The sequence below is a fragment of the Andrena cerasifolii genome, chromosome 11, assembly GCF_050908995.1.
Source record: "Andrena cerasifolii isolate SP2316 chromosome 11, iyAndCera1_principal, whole genome shotgun sequence".
In the NCBI taxonomy this organism is placed as follows: Eukaryota; Metazoa; Arthropoda; class Insecta; order Hymenoptera; family Andrenidae; genus Andrena; species Andrena cerasifolii.
This window is the reverse complement of record NC_135128.1, coordinates 7,206,835-7,232,861: the sequence shown is the minus strand read 5'-3', so window position 1 is coordinate 7,232,861 and position 26,027 is coordinate 7,206,835. Positions and strand designations below refer to the sequence as shown.

The window sequence follows — 26,027 nt, the reverse complement described above, 5'->3', positions numbered from 1 at the left end:
GCAAAAGGGGCGCGCGGCAAAGGGACGCGTAGGGACCGAGGGCTAGTTGGGGGGGAAGTGGAGGGCGGGGAGGGAGGGGGGGCGAGAGGGGAAAGGGCAGATCCCACTCAGGGGTTTCGGTTTAGTTTGGCGTGAGACGCCGTGCTGGCAGTGTTGTTTTGCGCGTTCGTTTCGCCGTTCGATGTCGTTCATTTCCACGGTTTAGTTCGAGGAAACGCCGCGTCCGTGTCCCGCGGCGCCGTCGTACGGCTCCGATCACCGTGTATACTCCACCTCCTCTTACTCGCCGACTCCGCTGGCCGTGTGTGAGTACGTGTGCGAACGAGAGTACGTTTCTCGTTCGTCTTTTTCGCGAGCCTGCCTCACCGTGGACTGTCCTGGCTCTGGCGTTCTTCCTGGAGCCCCGGCCGGATAGGTGAAAGTAAAGTCGTCCGCGTCGGTGGAGAGGCCCGTCTGCTCTCCGAATGCCCGTCGCCCGGAGGCTGGCCGTTCGTCGCGAAATCGTCAGCCAAGCGACGTAGGCCCCGTTGCCCTGGGCACCCCGTGCGCCTCGCGCTCACAACAGCCAGATCGGTGGACGACCAGTGCTCCCTCGGCGGAGGACGGAGGGGGGTGCGCTGGAGGAAGGTTCGCCCGTTTTCATAGAGGCCAGACAGCGCGACAGGGAACTGGGGACACATTCTCTGTACGCGGACAGCGAGACCAGCATGCTCCGCCACCGTAGAGGATAGCGTTCGGCCACTACGATCTTCGCATGCCCGCACACGTAAGTGTATACACAAGCACGCACACCGCGCCACCCGGTACATAGTGCTTTCGAGCGTGCACGATCGTGTGCACGTAGTAGTAGAGAGACCTACTCGCCGGTTGAATGCTGAGAAACGATGGAGAAAGAAAGACGGATGGAGGGGGAAAGCGCGAGGGAAAGAGAGAGACGGAAAGGGCGGTTTCCTCCATCTTTTTCTCCCCCCCCCCCCTCCCCACGTCTCTTTTTCTGTCCCACTCTCCGTCTTTCTCGTTATTACTCTTTTTCCCCTCTCCGCGTGCTCTATCCTCTCTCGCGCGCGGCACACTCTCCGTCTCACCTAGCCGCGTCTCGCTCTCGCACGCGCGCGCTCCTATACAGGGTGTCCCAAAGCACGCGGCAAAAATTGCAACATCATTCCTCTGGGAAAATTCAGTGGAAAGCGTGGAACGTAATCTTCCACCGAGGCGGAAAATGTTCGGAGCACACTCTGGTATATAGAATCTCTTACAGTTCACTCTGACCAGTTCGAAAATGATTTTTACATAAGAAAAGATCCAAAGATCTCGATTAACCAGATGAAGCAGACATGTAAATTCGTGATTCATATCCTTGTCCCTATTTATCACACTTCAAGGAAACATAATTCGACGATTACTCTTTCCCCATCGTGTCAGTTCTTCAGCCACCGAACAGCGATGTCTCGAATACCTTTCACAATCGATTCCCACGAGCAACCTTCGTACTCCCTTTGCAACGTGCCTCCCTGCAGAATCCTCCCGTTTCATTCTACATCTACCACGTGCTTTGGAGCGCCCTGTAGCCGCGCGTTTTCTCGTACTCGCGCTGCCTCGTCCTCGACGAAATCGCTCGGTGCGCGTTCGCGATACGCGCCACGACGGAATAAACATCGCGCTGGTACGCTCGGGGTGCTCGACACGAGATCATCGCCTGATCCGTGCTCCGCGAGCTTGCCGTAGAGCCGCGGCACGGAACCTAGGCCATTGTCGAAAAGCAAGGAGTAACGGTAGGCGACGGGCGCAGGGACAGGATCTCGAAAGCTTTCCATTGAAAAACTCGTCGCGCCGCTTTCGTCGCGTCGCGATCTCGCAACGTCCGTTGCCTACGATACACGAGAAAACGTGTCCCTAATGATTAATCAGCTGGCCGCCTCCGACAACCAGATCGCCGTGAAACGGTGAATACGTACGCCGCTAGACAATGGGCGGGAAATTCCTCGTGACGGATGAAATTCACCGCGAACACTTCTGCGACGGTATTTTTCCCCCTTTTACCGAACGAGCGCACGTATCGTTCCGCATAGGAGCGCGGAGAAATCGTGCGGGAACAAAGCTCGAAGACCTCGACATTCGCGATATTCGACTATCGCTGTGCCGCGGAATTGCAACTTGACGAAAACGACCGTTCGTTCCGTAGAGGAACGTGTCGCTGACGCGTGACGGTAAGCGACGAAAACGTGGATGAGAAAAAATGTGATTACCCAATGGCATTTCTGTGACTTCGCCTCGGGAATGGGTGAGAGTCGAAGGTTAGCCAGGCGAAAATCCACTATTTCACGGTGAAGGAGGACTTTTTCGCCCGGAGGTCGTTGAGACTGGGACGGACGATTGAATGCCTTTTCTTTCGCGATCTCTGTACACGGTCGCTAAGGTTACTTCGAATCATGGTCTCTTCCGGCCAGTAGGGTCGTCGTCTCCCTACTCTTTTCTTGGGGTACGAGGCGTATATAGAAGGCAACGCGGCAAAGAGGGATCGGAGAGAGAGCAGCTGGGGGTCTAATCTGTAACTCACATAATGCCCGCGATAAGGTGGCTAAAGTTTCGCGAAGGAAAATGAGAAAGCTGGAACCGAAAACGCGCGTGCTCGTTTCAAAAGGGGTTCGACTCCGGCTTGTTGATTCTGCAGAAAATGGAGCAGAATCTTGGCCAGAGTATCTAAGATTCTTCTTTCTAGGCACCAGCTACCTCAAAGCTCTGCTGAGCAACCACTATCTTCTTCCAACTGTTACTGTCCTCTGAACTACTTAGTGTAAGGAATGTATGCCGCCCGATATCCCCGGTCGAGGCACCGGCAACCTCGGAAAGCATTGCGTCGCGGTATCGTGCGTTTTTTGCCGAGCTTCGTTTGTTTACATTCGACGGCGTCGGTCGCTACCGATCGCCCAATTGTAGTCAGTCGCTGCCGAACGCCAGGCTGACCTGTCCAATAAACGCTTACGTTAGTCCCTTTCGAATTTAGTAGATTCGAAAGCGCTGAAAGTACCATAGATGCTTCGAAAGCTTGCTAACCGTCGGCTCCATTCCAGAGACCCTACCCTCGAGGATGTCCTATGGATGGAGCAAGGTTGCTCGTCCATTCAGACACGATTCGAATAATCGACCATCCACCACGTCGCCACTTACGATGCCGCTCGAGAATTTCTCTTCTTACCGGCCGATATAAATAGACGAAGTACTAGACACCGCAGAACGCCACCGTGTGTATACCTAAGGCGTGCCGACTCATGGTCCAAATGGTCCGGCTAATTTCCAACCGGCTAATTGGACTCGATGCGTGTCGAGATATCGTCCTCGAAAGAAACGCTCCGTTTCAGTCGTAGAGCGCTCGTGTGTCAGAACACTTTACTATAAAACCACCACTGGATCTTCTACTGTAAATTCGCGCGGATAATCGAAGCTAGGAAAACGAGATCTTCGGAGTATAACCCCTAAGTCTCGATAAATGATCCAGGAACTCGAGCGTCTTAGCCACGAAAGAACGCGAATAAATTCATCGCGACGAGTGACGTTAAGAATTGAGCGTAATTCTCGAGCCACTCCTCCGTGCTTTGATACATGCTTCCATCGTCGACGGCCTCGCGTACTCGCGGCACGACCCAGCCTCGCGACGCTCAGGAATCGTCGGTGGAAGCGCGTTGTCCCGAGAGGTAATTTCCTGGGGAACGATAACGAGCATCCAGCCGCGACTTTATCCGTGGCGAAATACCGCGATATTCGATCAATAACCAGCCAGCATATCCGTGGTGCACACGCGAGGCACGAGGGCTGCTGCTCGGCGGAACCGCCGAGCGGCCCAGCCAGTGGAAAAACGGAAAGGACAATCCCCCCCCGGCGGGGAGGACGAGGATAAAACGCACCCGTCTACCTACGGGTGGTTGGAACCCGATGGAGGGGGACCGCGAACCAGGCAACGGGATTCTAGCTACCTGAGAAACCTTCGGGAAAGTGGGCTAAACACCGTGACACACGGCCTAACAGTTTTGCCACGCTCCTGCCAGTCGTCGGCAGACACTCGCGAATTATCGTCGCGAATCATTCTTACCCGAGATATCACAGTATCCCGACAAGTGGAGAGCTCGACTTCGGGGATGAGGGGTCTCGACAGTGGGAAGAAAGCGCCCTCGTGTCGTCCAGGTTTTATAGAAGGCAAAGTAGCGATTCTTAGTTGTACCGTCGCAGAGGGTGAAGTCACTCTCTCGCGGGCTTTCAGAAACCACTGCTTGTCTCGTGGCAACATCTGCTCGCAGGGCACGCGGCAGAGAATTCATAAACAGTTTTCGTGCAAACAAGATGTGGTGGTTTATGTGAGATAGATAAAGAGCAGGACCGTGGAATGAGTCGAGGGAAGAAACGGGAATTATGGCACGATTGGAGGTTCTTTCTTTCCGGCGGGAAAGGAACTGCTGCTTTCTTCGCGGTGCGGTTTTCTATGGGATTACAGGGTACGGTGTTTCTGGTTGCAGGTACCATCGCCACGGACAGTTGAGCTCCACAATAAGAAGAAATGTCGGGCGTGGGCAAGAGAGCGTACCTCCGCGAGGTGAATCCCTATCTCATTTGCCCCCTGTGCAGAGGGTACCTCATAGACGCGACCACCGTCGTCGAGTGTTTGCATTCGTGTAAGTAAATTGAATCTTGCGAGGGATCGCGTTCCCTCCCAGAACGAACGGATAATGACACGTCGCCTTTTTTCTCGCCCCGCAGTCTGCAGGAGCTGCATATTGAAACACCTCAATACCGAGGCCCACTGCCCCTCCTGCAAGCATGTGCTCAACAAAGCGAAGCCGAACATCAAGTAAGTTCGCCTCCCTCTGATACCTCAGAGATTCGATCGGCTCGGAGATTTTTTCTTAACAGAAAATTTCGATTTCAGAGCTGACAAGGCGCTGCAAGATATCGTTTACAAGCTGGTCCCTGGTTTGTACCACAAGGAGATGCGCAAGAGAAGGGAGTTCTACAAGAGGCACCCGGAGCATGGTAATTCTTAAAGTTAGAATTAGGATAGACGATTGTTTGGAGAAATAGAAGTTACCCAGTTCTAATTGCTTTGAATTGTTTGCTTAGCGGACTTCGCGACTCCGGAGCAGCGAGGAGAAGACGTGAGCGGGAGATTGATCTTTGCCCCAGAGGACGCAGTGAGTTTGAGTTTGGAGTACCTTCCACCTGGAGCGGATCCCCTGACCATTCTACTCAGCACTAACGACGAGATGAGCAATTCAAACGGACCCAGTAACCAAATTAGCAGTAGTAGTAATAACAACAACCACAGCACGAACACGACGAGCAACAGGCGGTACCTACAGTGTCCCGCCCTGGTGACCATCGCCCACTTGAAGAAATTCCTAGCTCTCAAGTACAGCGTCGACATGACGAGGTACACGATCGAGATTTGCCATCGACGTGCCCCTCTCCCGGAGCACTGGACGCTCATGGACGTCGCTTACATTTACGCGTGGAAAAGGGTACGTTGATCTACATTCCATTTCGCAAATGCCCCGTGAATGTGTTCCGGGATGTCTAACATTTGAATGTTTCGCTCATAGAACGCGCCAATGCGATTCTTCTACCGAGTGGCGTTAGAGGAGCAGAGATTAGAGGCGCCACCGCACGACAGGCCTTCCACGCCCGGTTTGGGTGCGAGTTTGCCTCCAGTGGATGCCAGCGTTGCCACGAGGGACAACACCGGCACAGGGGAGTCGCAGAACGATGCGGAATCCAGGTCGAAAGTCGAGCATGCGAAAGACCAGGAAGAGGGGCACCCGGTGGAGAACCAGAATGAAGTTTCTAGCGAGAAATCTTCGAAGGAACAGAAGCCCTCAACGGAAGCCAAGAAAGAAGAGCCACTGAACTGCGTGACGACGTTGACGTCCGTCACGTCGACGACTGCTTCGATCGCGCCGACCAACACGACGACGACACCGGTGACCAACACCGCAGCGCCGGCTGCGCCGAGTAACGAGTCCGGCAAGCAGATAAAAACGCCCATTAAGATACTGAAGAACCCGGATGGGAAGTACGAGGTGCTTAGAAGCCCGTCTGCCACGTGGAACTCGAAGGAACAGGGCGCCGCGGGCACGGAAGCCAAGCCCTCTAGCCCGGAATTCAGCGTGGTCAGCATAGGAAGCGGGCAGAACTCGAATGGGGTGAAGATCACGTTGAAGCAGTGCACACCGACGAATGAGACCAGCCCGAAGAAGCCCACGGTCATCAGCAACGTCCTTCTGAACTGCGGCCAGATGGACAAGGATTCCTCGAGCGCGTTAATCGTGCAGCAGCTTCAGAGAGACAGGGAGAAGCAGGAGAAACAGAGGCGCAGAGTCACGTTCGTGGAGCGACCCTCGCCAGAGAAGGCGAGCAGTGCGTTGAAAACGACGTTGAAGAGGTCTGGGGAGCTGCAGGAGAAAAAGCAGTTCCTTCAAGGCTTCCAACTAGCCGCCAGGGAGACGCTGCTAGATGCGCAGTTAGATCCTAGCCCCAAAGCGAGCGAGGCTACCAGCAGCGAGTCGAATGATGCTCGAAGTAAGAGCAATAGCGCGACGAAGAAGGAACAGGAGAACGTTGTGTCCGAGGCTTCGAGTAACGCAGACGGGCAGAGCAAGGGCAATACTGAGAATGCTGGTGTAAATGCAAGAGGAAATGCTGTTAATGCGAGTAAACGAGTTACTACGATGAGCGGAATTAGCGGCAATACGCGAGTGACCGCGAGCAAACAGTGCAGTGACGTGGATAGCCGTGGGTTCGGTTATGGGAAGAGTTCAAGCGCGCCGGTGAACGTCAACGCGAACACTAATCACGCGAAGGTCGACGTGTATACGTTTTCTAACGATCCGCCAGTGGTTCCAGCGGGAGCAGTGAAAAGAAAGTGCCCGCCAGGGTTACCGATCTTCGATGTGAAGCGGAAGAAACAGCAACAACACACTCCCAAGAAGCCACAGCCAATCGCACCTGTCCCTCCTCCACTGCCACCGGCAAGCCCCGTGCAGAGTAACGTGAAGTTACCGCGGAAGATCGCGACTGAACACGTCATCCCTGTCAAGAGAGCTGCGAACATGATGGGAGAGGCTGGGCCTAGTCGGATCCCAACGGTGCAAAGCTCGAAGCCACCGACTAGCCCAGTTCTTTCGCACGATACGAGGAACATCCTGGATGGCTGTGGGCTGAACATCCCCGCCAGCCTCAGCATCACCCTCACCGACCCCAAATCTCCAGGAAGCAACGGCGGTTTCATCGAGCCCAGCGACCCCAAAGACAATAGGAAGAGTACTCTGGGTAAAGTGAGTCCCAGCATCACTCTGAACGACAGATCTGTGGACCCGCGAGTGCTGAAGGCGCTAAAGGCTGGGCAGATAAGGATAACAGTGCCGCCCAAGCCCAGGCAGACCAAGCAGCCGGAGCGAGAGGTTTCTCAGCAGCGACAGACGCCTCACGGGAAGCGGAAAAGGGAGCAGGAGTCCAGGGAGATCTTGGACCTCAGTGGAGGGAAGAAAGTGGACATGCATCCGTTGAGAATACCGCAACCAGTCTCCAAGCTGAAGGCGAAGCCGTCGGTGAGAGTGCACAACGTGTCGAACATCACGGATCCAGGGCAAGTGGTGACTTTGATGGGTGGCCACAGGTACTACAGAGCACCCCCTGGTTCCTTAACCCCAGCAGCGCACCGAGTCAATGACTGCCCAATGCCAACCCCGTCGCGTGCTCCAGTCTATGCACCTGGACTTTCGAGCCCCATAAGCAGCAGCCGAGCCAACACCAATCTATCTTCCGTTTTCCCAAGTCTACAGAGTCTGTACGCCCTGAGCCAAGCACCGAACCTCCAACAGTTCCAAATGGACGCCAGGTTGAGGCTACCACCTCGACCAACCGAGGCTAATTCCTCCGGCATTGGTAACACCGACAACCGCGGTATGAATAGCAACGTTCCTGGAAAGAGTCACCTAGCTGCACAGTGTGCACCAGTGAAGCCAGCCAGATCGTCGGTCGCTCCCTTGGCGGTCCCCATTACCAAGCAGCAGCAATCCAACGAGAGATCTCCGTCTACCTGCTTGAACCGACCCCTCGAGGCGAACAAGACGCCTGTGTTTCGCAGCAACGAGGCACTGGACTCTACCGACGCTGCTCAACAATTGTCCGTCCAAACCAAGTACCCATCGACCGCGGAACCAAGCAACCGGTACTCCCCACGAAGCAGTACCAACGGTGGCGGCAACAGCGAGGAGAAAGCGTCCGCCGAGGTGGCTCGCGATTCCAACTTGGAGGGGAGCAACGATTCCAGAAAGGAGCCCGATAATTCCCGTCAGACTCCTCACCGCGAGGCAGCTAGCCCCAGAGTGTCTTCCACAGCTTCCCCGTCGCCACCTCCAGGGGACACTGCCGCGAACACGACCAGCGAGAGCGCTGCAAGTCGCAGCGATAGCGTGAACGCTGCTTCGAATGGGATCGACAACGATGTGCCTGCGCCAAGCCCGACGAAGAGCAACGCTGGCGCCGAAGTGTCCAGTAGCAAGTCACCTGCCAGTCCGGACTCTAGCTCGGTAACGATTGAAAGCCCTTCTACCAAGGGTTGCTCCACGGTGGAGCAAGGCTTCCCGTCTCCCTCGGAGGGATCGAAGTCTTCTGAGACCTCGACGAAGACCGACAGCGGTGCCGTCGAGGACTCGACGAACGATAGCGAGAAGAAAGCTTCCTTCAAGCAGCCCGACGCGAAACAATTGACGTCGGAGATGTTTCAGAAGAGGCTATTAGCCGCGTTCCCCTCTAACGAGTGGGCGAACAACCCAATAGCCGCTGAACATTTGGGCAACTTCCTGAAGAGCCTGAACGCGTCGATGAAAACGTCGGAGACTAAACTAGAGACCATTGCAGCGGAGAAGATTGAGAGCCAGACGGTGTGCAACGACACGGCGCATTTGAATAACGAGGCCTCGTCCAAGTCTCGAACAGACGTAGCTGAACGATCTTAACTACACGAGCTAGTCTGTGGATGGACGGAGAACTTCGTCCGCGGACGAAGACGAAAGCTAAATCACTGCCAGATATCCGTAATGTAATGTTTATCGAATGTCTCTTAGCGTGGATGTGTAACGATTTCTATCGTTTTACTGAGACGCTTCAGAACCTTTTATACTCAGGGTGTCTTGTAACAGGTGGTACAGTTCATTCGGCTCCTACATTTGGAGTGAAGAGATTTGCCTTTGCATCGTAACGGAAGCTTCACCTTCTTTATTTCTACGCATTCTATTGGACGAGAGGATAAATAGTTTAGAAAGAACTATGCGTCGCAAATGAACCAGTTTCTTTTAAAAGAAAGGCCTGAAGTGGTTCCCGACTTATTGCTTTCAACGATTAAGGGACCACCTATTATGAGACATCCTGTTACGGCGCACGCGCCTCGCAGAATACAGGTAGAAATTATGTACACAGCACACAGACGCTGGAGATTTTATTTTTTCAAATTTTTTAAGGATCCACACATCCTTCGAGGAATTTTAACCTACGTATAGTCGAGGTGGCAACGTTAAAAACAACGTTCCACGTTGTCGACTCCCAAACGTGTCGATGTGTCACGATTTTTCCATGTTTGATACGCGAAGAGTTTTACGAAAACGATCATGCGATCCTATTTATTCGTGGCGTGGAAAATTGTTCCTACCTCGGTCCACTGTAACCATACGCGAAGCGAATTGTTCGTCGAAGTACCACGCATGGTATTATAGTTCGTTCGAATTCAATTGGCTGCTTAACACTTCTCGTCTAAAACAGGAGGGTAATCTGTGACGTGACAAAAGTGGGGGTCGATGTATCGTTAAGCAGCTAATTGACTTCGGTCCGACTATAGGACTCGTTACCACGATTTATGTGACTTTTCCAACGACTATCGCTCAAATATTATTATAATAACCGATCATGTAAACGCAGGGTTGAATCAGGACAACGAAAAATTTGTCAGCCGATAGGTGACCTGACTTTTCCTACTTCCTCTACAGTTAAAACTTGTAAATCGTGTACGTAAGATGAAACACAGGGACCGAAATCGAAGGAGGAGAGAACTTAGGAGACGAAGAAAGCTAGAATACAATTGTTCGTACGACGTATGTACGAGCGGCATTGCTATCGCTATTGTTAGTTCTTTATTTACCCCTTTTGCGTTACGTTTCACTATGAGTTACTACTATGTATACGTTGTATAATAATTGTTACGTTATGCGACTGTATTATATTATACCTGTATTATTTCTTGATTTGTATATATTTACGATTATACACTTAGTACGCCGTTCTTCGCGAGATACGCGCAAAATCCTATTACTCTGTAAGCTCGAGAAACGTTCTATTCAAATCGATCGAGAAACTTTCATGTACAAGTGACCGCCCGCCAGAACTTTCAGTACGCAACCTGCATCGAATGCACTGTTGCGATCTATGGATATTCGTTTTGAAGTGACAGAGAGAACTGACATGTAATAACGAAGGAATATATCATTATATACTTGAATGCTGCATTGTAACGTTTCTTTTCTGTCTCGCCCCGTGTCTAAGACCGAACAAGTTTGAACGTGTCAAAGAGTTTAAAGAAGTCGGCCATGTTGACGTGTATTGGCGGGTAGTAGCGGGGTAACGATGCGATTTGAATTTTCTCGTTACTCGGTATAATTGTAAAATCAAAGTCACTCACCAATTTCTGGCTGATAATTGGCAAGGGCGAGGGCTCGCCAACAATCTGTAGAAGAAATTATTGTCATTAAGAGGTGGGCTCTCGTTGGCCGTGTTCTGTCGAGTGTTAGAATCAGGACATGTCGAACGGATTATGGACAATGAATTCGTTCTCGAACATTATCATGCAAAGAATACCGTACCTCCGCTTTATTGGAAGTGTTTCTCTGCTTTGAACTGTATTTCACCACTTTACACTAATTTCTATTCCACAAAATCAAACCATCCTTTTGATATTCAAAAATTTACGACACACCGTCACCGCGCACTTACGGCGTTCTACAAAACACTGACTAATGCCTCGCGTTTCTAATGGCGGATTTATATGACTGGACTGCCGCTTTGAAAACGGCGCGAAATATGAACACTTGAAACGGAGAAGCGCTGTATTCTATCATATGTTCCCCATATTTTCTATTAGTTATCGAATTTATTATATTAAAAAGTATGAAAAGAAGATATTTTGTCTTGATTGGGATACCTATGCTCATTTATATTATATCATCGGTTATGTTATAGGGCAAGATCCGAGGCAACCCCTAGTTTTTAATAATGGACAGTGGCGCTGCTTCGGGGGACTGAATCGCACGTGAAGTATGCTTCTTTAAATAAACGCGTAACTTTAAGGTTATAAATCAGAGGAATGGTCGGGAATGGTGGTGAAGGAAATGAAAGGTTAACCTATTGTGCGTTAAGTGCTCGTGAGCGGACAAAAGTTTATGCTTTGTTTGCGCACCGTGACTTAAAATGAGCAATACGAAGGAGAATTCCACGGCCCCGGCGAAAAATACAACCGCAGGAAACGTAAAGCCGTACGGGAAGATTGTGTTAACGTTACAAAATTGTCTTTTACCAGAGGAGAAGCTTAATTCAACGCCGTCGCATTTAGACGGGCTGGACGCGGAAACTGAAACGGATTTACGAATACTAGGATGCGAACTGATACAGACGGCCGGTATTTTATTGAAGTTGCCGCAGGTTTGTAATTCTTTAAGCCGTAAACAAAATGTTTTTAAACGGCATAACCTCTCTAACCTATGCGCCATGTAATCTTCACTCTTCCTCTGTTGCTTTGGACAGGTCGCAATGGCCACAGGACAAGTAATATTTCAACGATTTTATTACAGTAAATCGTTAGTTAGGCATAATATGGAAACAACTGCAATGGGTTGTGTTTGTTTAGCTAGTAAAATTGAGGAGGCACCTAGACGCATCAGGGATGTCATTAACGTTTTCAATCATATAAAGCAAGTCTCCAGTCAAAAGTGAGTGCGACGCAATGTTGGCGACGCTCGTATCGAGATGCATATATATTTCTATCATCGTTCATTTACCTTCGATTCGTTCCAGGCCAATACAACCAGTAATATTGGACCAGAATTATGTTGCTTTGAAGAACCAAGTAATTAAATCAGAGAGGAGGGTCTTGAAGGAACTAGGTTTTTGTGTTCACGTGAAACACCCTCACAAAATTATTGTCATGTACTTGCAAGTGCTGGGATACGAAAAGAATCGGGCATTGATGCAACAGTGTTGGAACTACATGAACGACTCGTTAAGGTCTGATGTATTTTTAAGATATCAACCGGAGACGGTCGCCTGTGCGTGCGTCTATTTGGGAGCTAGGCAACTTCAACTCCCGCTACCCACATCACCCGCCTGGTTTTCCCTGTTTAAAGTCAACGAATCCGCGATCAGAGACGTTTGCCGTCGTATATTACGACTTTATTACCGACCTCGCGTTAAGCCGGAACAATTAGAGAAACGCGTGGAAGAACTTCGTCGCCAGTACGAAGAAGCAAGAACGAAAGCAAGAGGTGGAGACGTTGATAGTCACACGCCAAGTCCGCCGCTGCCTAAGCATCATAACGCCTGGGGAGGATTTATTAGCCGTAGTGGTACACACGCGGCACCCGAGAGAACAAAATCTCCTAGGTATAGTATCGTCAAAAGAATCTGAATCTATTCGCGGTACTGACGATGCCTCTTTCCGTTTTCATTCAGGCGCTCAAAATCTCCGAGTACTTCGCCGTCCAGGGGTGAAGGAACGAAGCATTCCAAAAGAAAGAAACACAGTAGAAGCAGATCTCGAAGCCATAGTCACGGACGATCACGGAAACCAAAAAAAGCACAAAGGAGGCGATCCGGGAGTCATAAATCGTCACGCAGTCGTTATAGATCGCGTAGTCGGTCACGGGATAGAGACGTAGAAAAGTCAAGTAAACATCGCAGTAAACACAGACGACATTGAGCCATTCGATGTATAAAGAATTGTTTCATACTACGCAAAGGGGGACACTGCAATCCCATTAGCAGTTGTATCCATTTTGTAACGTAATACGGGGCCTTTTTACCTCTGTTAATTAATACGCAACTCAAATAGGAAAATTAATTTGTATGGTACATATCTTGAGTTAACTTAAAAAAGAATTTAACTATAGGTTTGAAATGGATGTAAGAGTGTTGAAGTCAGAGTACCTCGAAGAGAAAATGCTACATTCTTGGGGAAATACTACAAGTAATACTTAAAAAGGCGTGTATTTAATACAAATGCAACTTGAAAATAAAGTTTTATATTCATGTAGTGCCATGTATCATTTTATAAAACCCAGGTGGCGGGGCCCTTTTCTTTTCGGTGGTTAGCACCGCTGAAAAGTCTAGCATCACCAATTGCGGAAGAACGTGAACGATATATCCCCTGTAATACGGGAGATTCTCAACCGGATTTCCATGCAACGTTAAAGACTTAAGTTTATGCAGAGTTTTCAATTTCGTAACGTCATTGATGTTCGATATATTGTTCCCATGCAAGTAAAGGATTTTTAAATTCAAGAATTTCAGAATATCATCTCCGATTCTCCCTATCTCGTTAAAGGAAAGATCGAGCCAGCTAAGGTATGCGGGGTCATCGAGAATTTTCTGGGCAAGATTCTCCAATCCATCCATTGAGGTAAGCGAATTATTGCTTAACCACAACGAACTCGTTACGAACCGGTCTGTTGGCGTTCGTAACGGCACTTTGCCTGTTCGTGCTGCTTGAGGGCGTTTCGCTGCCAAATCTCTTGTAATAAAAGAACAGCTTTTATTTATACTATTCTTTATTCGCGAGAAAACGATCACCTACACCGTTTTAATCCCTTCGGCGTTGAGTTAGTGCTAAATAGCGCCGGCAACATCGAAAGGATTCCAATGGCACGTAGAACGACGTAACTGATTACATTACCAACGCATTGTATTAAATAACATACCTTTCATGGAGGATGCATTTTTAAATGACAAGTCCAATGGAGCAGCTATCATCATTTCTTGCTGTTCATTTCGTCTGTAATCGGAAATTGAATCCACGTATGGAAGACTGCCGTCCATTTCAATTTTTAAATGATGAATGTTATTCCACAACCGTTCACGCGAAAGTAGTTACCAATTTCCAATATTATCGTCTAAATTTATTCATCCTCGCTTAAATAGAATTGCCATCACCACCACTTTTCCAAACCGTATAGATAGTCACTTATCCTCTAATTATTACATATCCATAACTAACTGGCAAATTTACCGCGAATATTGTATGAATTCAAATCGAATTTAAATGCTTTTTTGAACACTCGAAGCTTGACACGAGTAGTGATCCTCTAGGCAGTGATCGGTATAACCGCAGCCGTTTTGGAGCAAAACCGGAAATAACATAACCTAAAGTTTATCTATCTCTTTCTATCAGTATTTCTCTCTCTCTTTCTGTCTCTTTCTTTTTTACCGTTTCATTCTCTGTCTACTTCCGCTTTTGCTCCAAAACGCGGCAACTAATCAGCGACGATACACGTTGTTCCGATCACTCCCCAGAGGATCACTAGACACGAGCGTCATTGAAGGCAGTCCCTTGAAGCTTGCTCATGTTTTCGCGCCACTTTTTGCCGTTCTATCGTTCGCGTGATCACAGGCATGAAACTGTAAACTTTTAACGGCGGTAAACGGAATCGAAAACATCGCTTTGATTTCGATGTAAGTCATCCGAAGAAGAAACTTTTGAACATTAGAGCTGATTAGAGGCCAAAAAATTCCTTCGAGACGTCGAATAAAAGACTAGCGACGAAATCGGCTGGACTTACTATTTCACGCTGTATCCAACATGCCGCGAACGAAAAATGTTCGGAAATCAAAACAGGAACAGAAGTCCACGGAGGAGAGTGATTTATTAGTGAAAGATTTCGAGCGACAGGCGCATTTGCGAATATTAAAAATGGAAGCAGAAGGAAAAATGGGGATAAAGAGTTTCGAAACATTCGTTGACGTTACTTTGGCGCGGCTGCCGCCCGAGATACGGCAGATGACCATCGGTGAGATACTAAGCTACGAGTACGACAACCAGAAAGAGAACTGCAACCATGTTTCGTCGTCCGTTGACGACTGTTTCTTACCGTTGGCTTCAGGGACGCTAAAAGGGAAGAAGAATGCGAAAAGAATCACATCTGCGTCCGATGACGGGTACGTGACCGAGGGAGTTCCCGGGACGCGTCCCTCGAGGGCTTCGAAGAAGATTGTCGGACCCACCACGAACAGAAGAACGCGTAGTTCCTCCAGGAGCAGCAAGACGAAACTAACAGAGATTAGTCTGGCAACCTTGAAGAAAAACAAGAAGGAACGCGGTAAGGAATCCATGAAAGCTGATGCGTTTAAAACCCCTGCGCTTCTAAAGCCTTCGAGACATGAGTACGGCATGGTGACACCAAAAATTAAGCCCAATACACCATTAAATGTACTGAGGCGTCCAAGGCAAGGAGAAATGGTCCTTAGCATGCAAGGTAGTCCTCTGTTGGTTTCCGCCGTGATCCAGGAAGATACCGCCAACATTAACGTGCCTTTGCGCAATGGCAATGTTATATCCTTGCTACCCAACGATGGGCTACGTATGTCCAACATTCCAACATTAGATCCAGAAACCATGCGACAATTAGAAACATTGAAAAATCATATCGAGAAAGTTATTTCAAACAAATAAGGATCGCCTATGTTGGCGAAATAGATTTTCCAAGGATGTATTTTATATTTTGACTGTCACGTATGCTAATGGAACGATTGATCTATGATCAAAATATGTGCGAGACATTTTGTTACAACTTTATTGCTAGTAACATCGGCGAAGTATATGGAACTTTATGCTCATCTGATGTTTAGACAGCATCTGCTGCTATGCCTTATACCTTAGGCCAATAACATGTGGAGCGTATTAAGATAATAGGAGACACGCATAGAAAATTACCTAAGAACGAGCATTTTAAAGTTAAAATTCTGTACAATATAGTTAAGGTCAATATCAAAACAGTGCATGTATTATCTTTTACATTATTATAATAAAAATTAAAAGACCCAATACTGAATCCTAAATATTTCCATATAGAAAACTAGTACGAATACGAAATTAGTATTTAGCTTACTTATACTTCTTATTACGTTTCGTTCAGATTTTCATAAATTCAATCTTGAAATAAGAAATCTTAATATATAAAGCAGGAAGTGTTTGTGTTTGTTTGTCTGTTGCCTAAAAACTTTCGAACGGTGAATTCTGGGGACGCGAAATGTGCCCCAGCCTATTATGTCTACCTAATCCAGACGAATGTTATTTTGACAAAAATTTTTTTTTTTTTATAAAATCAGAATATAAATTTCGGGCGAAGCCGAGTAGTGAAGTTAGTCTATCATAAGGGCGCGCGGGTTGCACATTCGTATCGTACTTACCCGTAAATGCACATGCGCGCACAAGTAGTAGATCTGTCAAACGAGCCAAGTGCATTTGCTCTCTCATAGTTTGTGGTATTAATAGAAAAGAGCTAATTTATGAGCTATGAGTGTTATCCCCTTGGACGTAAGCTGACACGCTTTTCCCGAAACTTACTGCAGCTCATTAATTTCGGTACTCACTGTATAACAGTCACGTTCGAATGTGTAAAAAGTGATCGAGAATGTCAAAGTACGGATCATTGGGTTCGTTAACACCGATTTCTAGGCGGTGTGAGACAGATTCGTTTTCACTTTAACAAGATTAAAGTGACATTTCGTCGGCTCCTTATGCTTAAATCTATACTTTGCTGCCATACAAAACGTTCGTAAAAGGCAACGAATTCGTCGTGTTTCTATATTCCTATGCCAATGACTCGTATATACGAATGATTATGCGTAAAAAAATTAAAGGTAACCTCCAATGAATTACCACAACGTAGTACAAGTCTTATGAAAGGTTCAAACAAACTAGGTTGTATCATAACGGTAGCTTCGTGCCCAATTGGGTTACAGAAGTAGCAAGTGTACTTTCAATTGCGGATGAAATGATGTTCGTCTAAGGGTAACATAGGTATGATTAAGGATCTCTCTTAGTACAAAATTCAACATGGTGCGTGTAATCACGGTACACAATTTTTTGGGGCAAAACATCACTCAAATCGAGGAGCCCACTGCGAGCTGCATAGCGAACGCGTCTGGCCGTGAAATGCTCCTCTTGGCCCTTTCGACGCACTGTGTCGAGGTATGGGAATTGATGATGTCTGATATAAAGCTGCGCACCGTCTTCCCAACAGTTGACATGATCAGTCAAATGGTACACTGTGCCAAAGGAGATTATGTCGTGACATTAGAATCAAAGTATGCCAGAGACGCGAGCGTTAATAGCCATATTGGGAAAGCCACTAATAATTTTGTTAGAATTTATGTTAACTGGGCCATAGTAAAAGACCAAAGTCAGCCTATGCGAGCTAGAATAGCAGGGCGTGTGACTCCGAGCTTAAATAGACCACTGAATAGCTTGGAGATGATAGAATTACCTCTAAGTATACAGCCGACATTGATCGCATGCTGCCAAAGTACTGGTAATCTTCTAGTAGCATCGGGAAATAGTGCTATTCTTCACGAGTACAAAGTCGAGACTCAACAAGTATCTAAGATGAAGTTTATAGATTTCGAGGCAAGACCGTGGTCCTTGGGACTCTCGTTTTCTCCTACGCGCATGGAAATCGTTGAAGATTTTATATCGGTTATGGATAAATCAAACTTATGCGTCTTTCGACTGACCAATTCGATGTACGAAGACATCGATCAGCTCAGCTCTCTGACATCAACAAATTCCTCGTCCATCGATAAAACTTCTATATCCACTGATTCGTCGCTCGTGGAAAACAGTAATAATACGGGGAACCAAGATGATAGCACAATATCGCAAGCACCGAGTTCGAAACATAAAAGTCCTGTGCAGAATCCTCACTTTGTTGCATCAGAAAATAATTATACCAGTAGGGGGAACTCAAAGACCAAGGCTAAGAAGCGTAAGAACTCCAAAACAAATGTATGGTGCAAATTGGATACAGGAGATTTCGATAAAATAAAATCTAATAATAACAAGGATGTCATAGATCTGGATCACTTAATGTACAATGAAAGAGACGAATTACAGAGATTAATTGCTCAAGCTATCGATGGAAATCCACAACCGCTGACTGTTAGCTTCCCATCGATAAGTTTAGAAAGAGCAGGGCCCGGGCATACCTTAAGCCCGTTCATATTAAATCCACACGACACGAGAGTTATAATTAAAACAAACTCCCCCGACTTGGGCTGGTCAGAAAATTATACAATAAAAAACTTATTATCTCTCAAGATCATGCCAGCTAATAACAAGTCGAAGCTCGACGGAAACTCAGAGCTATTCAGCTGCCTGCTACTCAAGCCATTATACATGAAAAAGGAGTGCAACAGTTTTTGCTTAAAGAAGTCGATTCTTAGATCAGATAAATACAAATATTTGCAGGGTGTGAGTTGTTTCCTGTGCACACTGCAAGAAGGATATCTTTATCATTTCTCCACTACCAGCTCGAGTCCTATGGACGCAACCTGCTTAACTACTTATCCGTTTACCGCACCTGTTAATCACGTAGCACTGGAACACTCCGCCCTGCACGCCTTGACCGAAGCTGGCCTCGAATCATACACATTACGTTTATCCCACCACGTCGCAAGAACGACGAGCAACATCGATAATTATAACGTTACATGCCCGAGCGTCTCCGAACCTGTCTGTTTGATCGGTTTACGACCGTTTCTGGGGATACAGCAATTACTACAGAGCAAAAGCTACTTAGTTCTCCTAGCCAGAGCTGAGAACTCCTGGACCTTGTACTCCTTAATCTCACCTAAACTGGAGAACTTGTATTACGATATTTTAAATGCGGCAAAGAGTCACAAGTCTTCTAGTCCCAGCACTTACAGACATCTATTGGGAGAAGCCCATGCTCTGATACGGCTGGCGAAAGACACTACTTACAATTGTTTGAACATCGACGAGTGCGAAGATACCGCAAGCAGAAACGGGCTGAAATTGAGAAACTTGTATAATCAATCTTGCGCACTGCTCGCAGACTATTATATCCGATCGGAGTACGAGTCAGATTGGGATCTCTGTATACCCTACTATAAAATGTCTGGATTGAAACCCTCCGAGGTGTTATCCAGAAAATCAAGCCAAGATGCGCCAGGTCTTGTTACATTTCTAACAGAAGTACTTCTGACACTGAAAAGTGGTTCAGAAGCCGATGCTCTGTTCCAAGGGTTTAATATTGTAGAAATAATCTGTAAGTTGAAGAAAGGGGACTTGCTGAAATTGATCTTTGGTAGTCCTGTATTGAGAGAGTACACTACAGAGAAGTTAATACATCTTTTACAATTGTACGAGACCGACGAGCTAGTCAAACTAGCTTTGGCACTTTTATATATTCAAGCGGAGAAACAAGAGCAAGCGGAGAAAATTCTTGAGCCAGTTTCTGCGCAATGTATCAAAAGGGTAGTTGTAGAGCATTGGGATTTATTGTTTGACATGACGGCGATGAAGAAGAGGAGCCCGATGATCCCAACATTCTCTGACTTTGCTGGGACGTTGATGCGCCAGAAAAACAAGACTTTCGCCGAGATTCTCATACAGATAATAGAAGACGATGAAATACTGTCCCTTCATCAGATTATACAAGTGTTTCTGGAGTATCTGCCCTCGAGGGTAGGCCGAGATGGTCACAACGCAGCAATGGCGCTGCAAGTTTTCCTCGAGAAATACCTTCACAATTACATCAGTATAAAGTTAATCGCAGACGCGTCTGTTATAAATAAAAGTCATATACGTCAGGATTTCGCTCTGGTCGAAGCGTTCAAGCTATTAGTGCGATCGTATCTTGGCAAATTGTCTCAAACCAAAGTGTACAAAGTAGAGAATAAAGAGAACATTGATGAAAATTACGCCAATTTCATATTCTCGAAGTTTAGGCCCGATTACCTAAACAGAATGCCTCCGTACGCGAAGGATTATCAGAAAATGTTGAACGCGAATAACTTGAAGGATCTAGCTAACATAGGCAAGACTGACTCCGAGAAGAATATACCCGCGGAATTGTTCAAGTTACAATTGTTACTGTCGTGCGATTTTGTACCGAACGAATGCTTGCACGAGGTGAAGCAATTCCTCGAAACCCAAGACATTGACGGCAGCTTGTCGTTGAAAACGCTCTGCATTCAGGATACGGAAGAAGTAACAGTTATTCTAATGGAGAGCTGTCCTCAGGCTGTTGTACAATATGCAAAGGTATACATCCTGTACCTTGGTATATCAGCTTGCACTGTCCCCTGCTACTTTTACTACAGAATTTTAAAGATCGTTTTGTACTTTTAGGATATTTACACTACAGAGTCTGAATGGAAATACCTAATCGAGTTAACTCAAAATAAAATTTCTACTTCGATCACGCAACAAGATTTGCATTGGATGCATTCGCAAATTATGAAAGGTAAATATTCATTTATGAGTACTTTGGAGTATAGTAGAGCTGATGCATATCCTTCCCACATTTCAGAAATTTTAAATCATCTGCCGCACACGTTGTCCTTAGAAAGCTTACACCGAGTGGTCCCAAAAGACGACGTCATTGCGTTCCAAAAATGTACCGAGATGTGCACTCAGATTATGCACGCGGAGCACGTTAAGTCTTTAATAATGGAAACTGGGCAACAGCTATTGACGACTCTAAAGTTATGAGCGACGGTTCTATCTAAATAATTGCATCGCCGAACAGCGATAGTCTAGGTCCAATTCATTTTATTTCCAAAAGAAAACTGTACTGTCTTAAATGCAACGATAGGTGGTTTGTTGCGCAGGAATTATATAATTATATAAAGAGGATAGATTCGGGGCAAATCATATTTAGCCGAGTTTGTTCAGAACAATAATTAATTCTACATGTGATACGATTTTTGCGAAATCCTATTAATCGCAATTTAGCGCTTAATGAAAGTTACTTGACATTTAATATAGTTGACAAATCGCCTGCCCTTCGAACTTAATAGCCGATTTCTGCTTGGAAGATACGTTTGCAGTGCTGATTATTTCTCGAATATCCGTTCAGTTTTCGTGGATATTCTTCTTATTGTACGTGATGTTTAAATTTGCAAATAATTGCTGTCAAATGTACAATTTCTTAATTACGGTTAACGCCTAGTCATTTATACGATATTTTAAGAAGTGCACATTTCTTTAATCAAGCTAATCAATGTGTTCGATTTCTGTTATACTGATTGTAGTCACGCACAACATTTTTATGAAGAAAGTTTTATCAAAAAAAAAAGAAAGAAAAAATGTCAAAAATCAGAGACAAATACTATAGATAAATTTATTTACCTATAATCGATTGTTGAGACGTTCTATATAGATATATTGTATTATGTCTAGACGTGTGTTATCTTTCCCTTAGCCAATGGATTAATTCATTCGTAATTAATGAAAGTCTATGCAGAACAAAGAGTATGAAAATTAGAACTTTACAGTGTTATATAGGTATAACGTTCGACTAAACAGATCGCTTTATATATACATTGAAGAAGCAAATTTTGTCGTATAGTATCGTGTATTTTTAACCGATGTTCAAATGTTTCTAAGCAATCTGTTAAATTTGATTTTTTTTTTATATATTTCAACCGCTAAGGGCGGGATAGCATGTATTTAGGGAACCACATAGATGGTTACTTTCTATTGAATTCGTTGATCCTACGATGTAATATTTTCATCGCTGTCTAAATGTTACGAGATATGTAATTTTGATGTGCCTTTAGGACTAATTTCTCTTTGTTACAAATCTAATATAATTCTGTTAGAAGTGATCTACGATATTTATAAATTATGATAGATATAATATATCCGTAACTCATACCATATCGATCTTTCGTTGTGTAATTATACTTTTTCGAATTGTTACGATTTAGTTTATTTCAAGGGAGAACGGGTATTTATATTTTGAGATTTCTATTATTACACTTTACGATATACGCATCATAAATTACTGGTTCTTGTTTAAGATCCTACAGTTAATTATTTTACTCGGGGATTAAACTGTTTTAATCCATTTTTATTGAATTCATAACAATTTTATGTACATATAATTTATAACCCATTTTCAATTTATGCGAGACGAAATAATAAGGAGCTGTATACCTGTTAGAAATGTCGAATCAAAATAACTTCTAAAAATATATAAAATATCTTAATCGGGTATTTAATTATTTAAATTACCCCCTTGTGTAGCAAAGGAATTGTATGTAAAACGAGTCTAATTTTCGTTTATATATACATATTTTAACTATTAAAAAATATTTTTTAACGATTTCATCTATGGTACCTTAAAAACAGTTTATACTTTTTTTTCAACAAATAGCTTCAACAAATTTGCATGCTCTTCATATAATTTCAAACTCTTTATTCAACCTCGGTAGGTCTCTAGAATAACAAAAGTTATTATGTGCATGGCGAGTTTTGTTATGGTTTTCATTAGAGGCATTTGTTGAATTGTACCTGTTTTCTATAGCTTCGTTTAGATGGTATTTGTGCATCAACGAAATGACAAGTCTTAACGTTGACCAAATGGTATTCGACATGGCTTTCGGCGACAAATTCTCGCCTTGCGCTCCACGGCCGGCTGCTTGCTGATTTAAAGCCGTTAGAAGGTGCTCACCTGCTTCTCTGCGAGCAGAGAAAAAGAGTTTCACGATAAGCAAGAAAGTGATCGCGATCGCCGTGTATCGACGAAAACTTTACATACTTGTATGCACCGAGATTGATGCAAGAAATCCCCAGATTGTAACGTGCTCTAATAAATCCCGGCGCTAATTTTAAGGCACGATGATACGCGTTTATAGCTTCTTCCGATTTCTGACCGTTAGCCAAAGTTGCACCTAATCTGCTCCACAATCTGGAATCCTTCCAAGAAACATAATATTTATAAGGATATGTTAGCAGCATTCCTCGCGAAATAGAGAAAGCTTTATTCTGTACATACATCAGGGCGCGCTTGTAGCGCTGCCTGGAAACAATCGCAAGCCTTATCGTATTCGTTAGACAAATTAAAAAGTACTCCCAACCCGCATTGCACATCGGCATCTATTTCATCCCGTGGATTCATTCGCGCAGCTTGGATATAAAGATTTTTCACCTCTTCGTGTACATCACTGGAACGGCGAAAAATATAATAATTTTATTAAGCATAATCTTCTGTGCCGTTAATATTACCAGCTACTTACTCAAACAGAATAGACGATACGCTGGATTTTGGCTGTTGCTCGATGTTAGCCTTTTTTACCGAGAGATGTTTATACTTTTCATTCTTTAGTAACCATTCTTTTAGAGTTAAACACGCTTGATTCTGATAGGATTCGTTTGTGTACGAAACTGCAAGGGCCATCAGGGCATTGTTATTTACTGGATCGAGAGTTAAGCAGCGTTTCAAAGCGGAAATGGCTAATGGATCTTGCTCATTTTCCGCTTGCGTTTTACCAAGAAGCAGCCAAGCTTCCGGATCGCTCTCGTCTTGCTGCACTGCTGCCTCGAAACAAAGTATAGCGCTTGGTAAATCTCCGGCCTCTAATCTCTTTTTACCCTCTTCTAATGCATTAGGTATATCTTTCATGGGATTCTCCTCGTGAAATTCGTAATCTTTAAATGGATCGTAGAACGTATCGTATTCCGAGAGCCACGGATGTCTCGTGGCTACCTCGTCGGGGGACGATACCTTCTCCCATTCATTTTGTAATTGTAAAAACGAAGACTCATAATTATCTGCATCTAAGATACAAGTTATTAGTCGCAAATTATTATTATTATTATTTAATTATTAGAGCAGGTTAATGTTGAAGTGTATACAGACCTGAAGCGGTATTGTCTTTTTGAAATTCATCTATCCAATTACCAGCCACAGCTAATTCTTCTTCTACCTTACTTAAAACCTCGTCCTCTTCATTGCTATTATCAGAGACTTTCTCTGCAGACTTTTCATCATTTGCTTCATATTGCTCTGTCCATTCTTTACTAGTGTTATCAAAATCTGGCAGCGATTCTTGATTGCTATCTATTGGAACATCTCCTTCTTGCTTCATAAATTTCATAAACTTTGAATACGCAAAGTTAGGATTATCAGTATTTTCTATTGTTTCTCCCGTAGTCTCCTTGTTTATGTCGCTTTGTATAGCATCTATACTGTGCTCTATATATTCCTCAGCCCACTTTGGTCCTAATCCTAATTCATGAGTCTGTTGGATCAAGATATTCGAATTCTGTTCTATCTCAGGATTCCAAATATCATCAGTATGGTGTTCCTGCATTAGAAATGGGATAAGAGAAGTTGCTTAACTGCGCAGCGGCGGGTACTAATATTAGAATAGCGGGAGGATAGCAACTTACATTAAAATGTCGTCCCGATTCAAGATACTGATTCGCCCAAGCTGTATCTAAACCGGTTAATTCTTGAGCTACTCCCGGTGCTGCTATAGGTGGATGAATGTTTTGATCAATTTCACGCATTTCTTGTAATAAATTATCCATTCTAAATGTTTGAGGACACGAAGGATTTTCTTCTAAAAATTGTTTAACTAACTGATCTGAGTCTGAAGCCTGAAAGGGCTCCACAGGCCCAAAAGGATGACGTATTCCTTCTTCTTTAAACCCATGATCACGTACAAAGTGTGATGTAAGATGGATCAAAGAACTAGGTCCACCACAATCGCCCTCAACTAATTCACGAAATGCCATTTTCTTTTACGATTAATATTCACCTGCGTCAGTCCAAAGGAAATTGCGTTACTTTCGGGAGGCGGGCGTAAATTCTTAATAGTTGCGAAGCGAAATATAAATACATGAACCTTTACTCCTAATTATCATATCTGATAAGGCACAATAAAACTGATGACTAAGTATCAAAAGATTCGTTAAGCAATTGCAGGATAGCATGCAGAAATGGTATTTACTTGGTTTACTGTGGCGGGCATTAAATATTGTAGTGGAAACACGACCGAGGCATGAAACGAGCTGTTTATCGCCAAAAATTCGCTTGCACAACGTTAAAATTAAACGATATTCATGCCTCTATAAGATAAAAGCAAAGTGATTACGAATTACGCGTGATCGCGGGGGAATAAAGTGCACGAACCTGCTTTTGTTGTTAATGTAACTTAGTATTCCGATGGTATCGTTGATGTTACACTAAAAACGTGTTTTTATGTCAAGCACACACTCTGTCCAAGATTGCTCATTTCCCTGGTATCGGGGCAATATCGGTAACATGCACCGAATAAATTCCGCTGTATAATGGTGGGGCGGACAGAATTATCATAGCAAATGTGCGAGTAAATGTTTGATACTAGCAAGATGCATATCGTGAAGACACTGTGCACGCACAGTTGGCACATGAACGTCAAATCATTGACAACTTGATGAACGACGTAAAGCCTTGAACATCCTTTTTTTTTTGTAACGACTATACATCGTTCGTATCAAGAGCGTCCAATTTTAAGCGATAACAGCTTCGACCGTACCCCCTCGCCCCGGAACAACGGCTCCTTCTTTAATGAACGCTCGTGTAATCAATTAAAGCTGTTGCGAATATTACGTTTGATGAACTCGTGAGAATGTTATGGGGGACCATTTTTAAGTTCGGTAGGTAACAAGAAATGGGATGCAATGGAGGGACGCGGCTTCGTATCGGTCCAGGCCAACCAGCCATGATATAAAGGAATGTATTTTATTACAGCGAAAAATCCACGCACGGGATAAATATTTAGTATATTTGTAAGAAATTCTTGGGTATTAGAATTGGACAAAGTTCTTTCAAAGTATGCACTCCGCATTCGATTCTATCGCCACGCCATCCTACGACCGCCGAAGAAATCCAACTTCTTAGGGCTCGAAATTCAATATAGTTTTGATTCAC

General features: G+C 45.1%; 6 protein-coding genes across 10 annotated transcripts; 4 read left to right on the top strand and 2 right to left on the bottom strand.

The window, feature by feature from the left end:
* The first annotated feature begins 143 nt into the window (after positions 1-143).
* On the top strand, positions 144-10,537 carry LOC143374931 (uncharacterized). The gene is made up of 6 exons (XM_076823485.1): positions 144-766; positions 4,509-4,664; positions 4,750-4,840; positions 4,919-5,022; positions 5,110-5,507; positions 5,589-10,537. Exons 2-6 carry the CDS (start codon positions 4,550-4,552, stop codon positions 9,003-9,005), a joined length of 4,125 nt encoding a protein of 1,374 aa, XP_076679600.1. The 5' UTR covers positions 144-766; positions 4,509-4,549; the 3' UTR covers positions 9,006-10,537.
* An 837-nt stretch (positions 10,538-11,374) lies between these two features.
* Positions 11,375-13,339, top strand: LOC143374932 (cyclin-L1-like). Of its 2 annotated transcripts, XM_076823488.1 has the most exons (5): positions 11,541-11,733; positions 11,836-11,856; positions 11,939-12,020; positions 12,106-12,690; positions 12,760-13,339. In XM_076823488.1, exons 1-5 carry the CDS (start codon positions 11,688-11,690, stop codon positions 13,004-13,006), a joined length of 981 nt encoding a protein of 326 aa, XP_076679603.1. In that variant the 5' UTR covers positions 11,541-11,687; the 3' UTR covers positions 13,007-13,339. The 2 variants fall into 2 exon arrangements, with proteins under 2 accessions (XP_076679601.1, XP_076679603.1); XM_076823486.1 differs by having other exon boundaries at positions 11,375-11,733; positions 11,836-12,020.
* On the bottom strand, positions 13,313-14,226 carry LOC143374933 (leucine-rich repeat-containing protein 51). 2 transcript variants are annotated; one of them, XM_076823490.1, is made up of 3 exons: positions 14,177-14,226; positions 14,004-14,077; positions 13,313-13,814 (listed from the first exon to the last, which is right to left on the bottom strand). In XM_076823490.1, exons 2-3 carry the CDS (start codon positions 14,056-14,058, stop codon positions 13,333-13,335), a joined length of 537 nt encoding a protein of 178 aa, XP_076679605.1. In that variant the 5' UTR covers positions 14,059-14,077; positions 14,177-14,226; the 3' UTR covers positions 13,313-13,332. The 2 variants fall into 2 exon arrangements, with proteins under 2 accessions (XP_076679605.1, XP_076679604.1); XM_076823489.1 differs by having other exon boundaries at positions 14,004-14,220.
* Positions 14,227-14,666: 440 nt separating this feature from the next.
* Positions 14,667-16,123, top strand: Borr (borealin-related). Its single transcript, XM_076822944.1, has one exon. It carries the CDS (start codon positions 14,882-14,884, stop codon positions 15,749-15,751), a length of 870 nt encoding a protein of 289 aa, XP_076679059.1. The 5' UTR covers positions 14,667-14,881; the 3' UTR covers positions 15,752-16,123.
* Positions 16,124-16,502: 379 nt separating this feature from the next.
* On the top strand, positions 16,503-22,317 carry LOC143374791 (BLOC-2 complex member HPS3). Its single transcript, XM_076823239.1, has 3 exons — positions 16,503-20,365; positions 20,453-20,567; positions 20,634-22,317. Exons 1-3 carry the CDS (start codon positions 17,138-17,140, stop codon positions 20,813-20,815), a joined length of 3,525 nt encoding a protein of 1,174 aa, XP_076679354.1. The 5' UTR covers positions 16,503-17,137; the 3' UTR covers positions 20,816-22,317.
* On the bottom strand, positions 22,158-25,877 carry Pex5 (peroxisomal biogenesis factor 5). 3 transcript variants are annotated; one of them, XM_076823242.1, is made up of 9 exons: positions 25,248-25,870; positions 24,696-24,873; positions 24,503-24,585; positions 23,970-24,417; positions 23,347-23,887; positions 23,106-23,274; positions 22,869-23,026; positions 22,622-22,789; positions 22,158-22,546 (listed from the first exon to the last, which is right to left on the bottom strand). In XM_076823242.1, the coding sequence occupies exons 2-9, from the start codon at positions 24,766-24,768 to the stop codon at positions 22,507-22,509; spliced, it is 1,680 nt and encodes a 559-aa protein (XP_076679357.1). In that variant the 5' UTR covers positions 24,769-24,873; positions 25,248-25,870; the 3' UTR covers positions 22,158-22,506. The 3 variants fall into 3 exon arrangements, with proteins under 3 accessions (XP_076679357.1, XP_076679356.1, XP_076679355.1); XM_076823241.1 differs by having other exon boundaries at positions 23,347-23,881; positions 24,503-24,873; positions 25,248-25,877; XM_076823240.1 differs by having other exon boundaries at positions 24,503-24,873.
* Positions 25,878-26,027: the final 150 nt, after the last annotated feature.

Bases quoted from the DNA above. Each gene is read 5' to 3' on its own strand.
- LOC143374933 (XM_076823489.1), bottom strand. From the start codon at position 14,121: ATGGACGGCAGTCTTCCATACGTGGATTCAATTTCCGATTACAGACGA. The intron at 13,815-14,003 runs GTATGTTATTTA...TTATTACAAGAG, and splicing joins AAATGCATCCTCCATGAAAG to ATTTGGCAGCGAAACGCCCT.
- LOC143374791 (XM_076823239.1), top strand. From the start codon at position 17,138: ATGGTGCGTGTAATCACGGTACACAATTTTTTGGGGCAAAACATCACT. The intron at 20,366-20,452 runs GTATACATCCTG...TTGTACTTTTAG, and splicing joins CTGTTGTACAATATGCAAAG to GATATTTACACTACAGAGTC. The intron at 20,568-20,633 runs GTAAATATTCAT...CCCACATTTCAG, and splicing joins GCATTCGCAAATTATGAAAG to AAATTTTAAATCATCTGCCG.
- Pex5 (XM_076823240.1), bottom strand. From the start codon at position 24,850: ATGGCATTTCGTGAATTAGTTGAGGGCGATTGTGGTGGACCTAGTTCT. The intron at 24,418-24,502 runs GTAAGTTGCTAT...TTTCTAATGCAG, and splicing joins AATCGGGACGACATTTTAAT to GAACACCATACTGATGATAT. The intron at 22,790-22,868 runs GTATGTAAAGTT...CTCTGCTCGCAG, and splicing joins ATCAATCTCGGTGCATACAA to AGAAGCAGGTGAGCACCTTC.
- LOC143374931 (XM_076823485.1), top strand. From the start codon at position 4,550: ATGTCGGGCGTGGGCAAGAGAGCGTACCTCCGCGAGGTGAATCCCTAT. The intron at 4,665-4,749 runs GTAAGTAAATTG...CTCGCCCCGCAG, and splicing joins CGTCGAGTGTTTGCATTCGT to TCTGCAGGAGCTGCATATTG. The intron at 5,023-5,109 runs GTAATTCTTAAA...TTGTTTGCTTAG, and splicing joins CAAGAGGCACCCGGAGCATG to CGGACTTCGCGACTCCGGAG.
- Borr (XM_076822944.1), top strand. From the start codon at position 14,882: ATGCCGCGAACGAAAAATGTTCGGAAATCAAAACAGGAACAGAAGTCC.
- LOC143374932 (XM_076823486.1), top strand. From the start codon at position 11,503: ATGAGCAATACGAAGGAGAATTCCACGGCCCCGGCGAAAAATACAACC. The intron at 11,734-11,835 runs GTTTGTAATTCT...TGCTTTGGACAG, and splicing joins TTTTATTGAAGTTGCCGCAG to GTCGCAATGGCCACAGGACA. The intron at 12,021-12,105 runs GTGAGTGCGACG...GATTCGTTCCAG, and splicing joins AAGCAAGTCTCCAGTCAAAA to GCCAATACAACCAGTAATAT.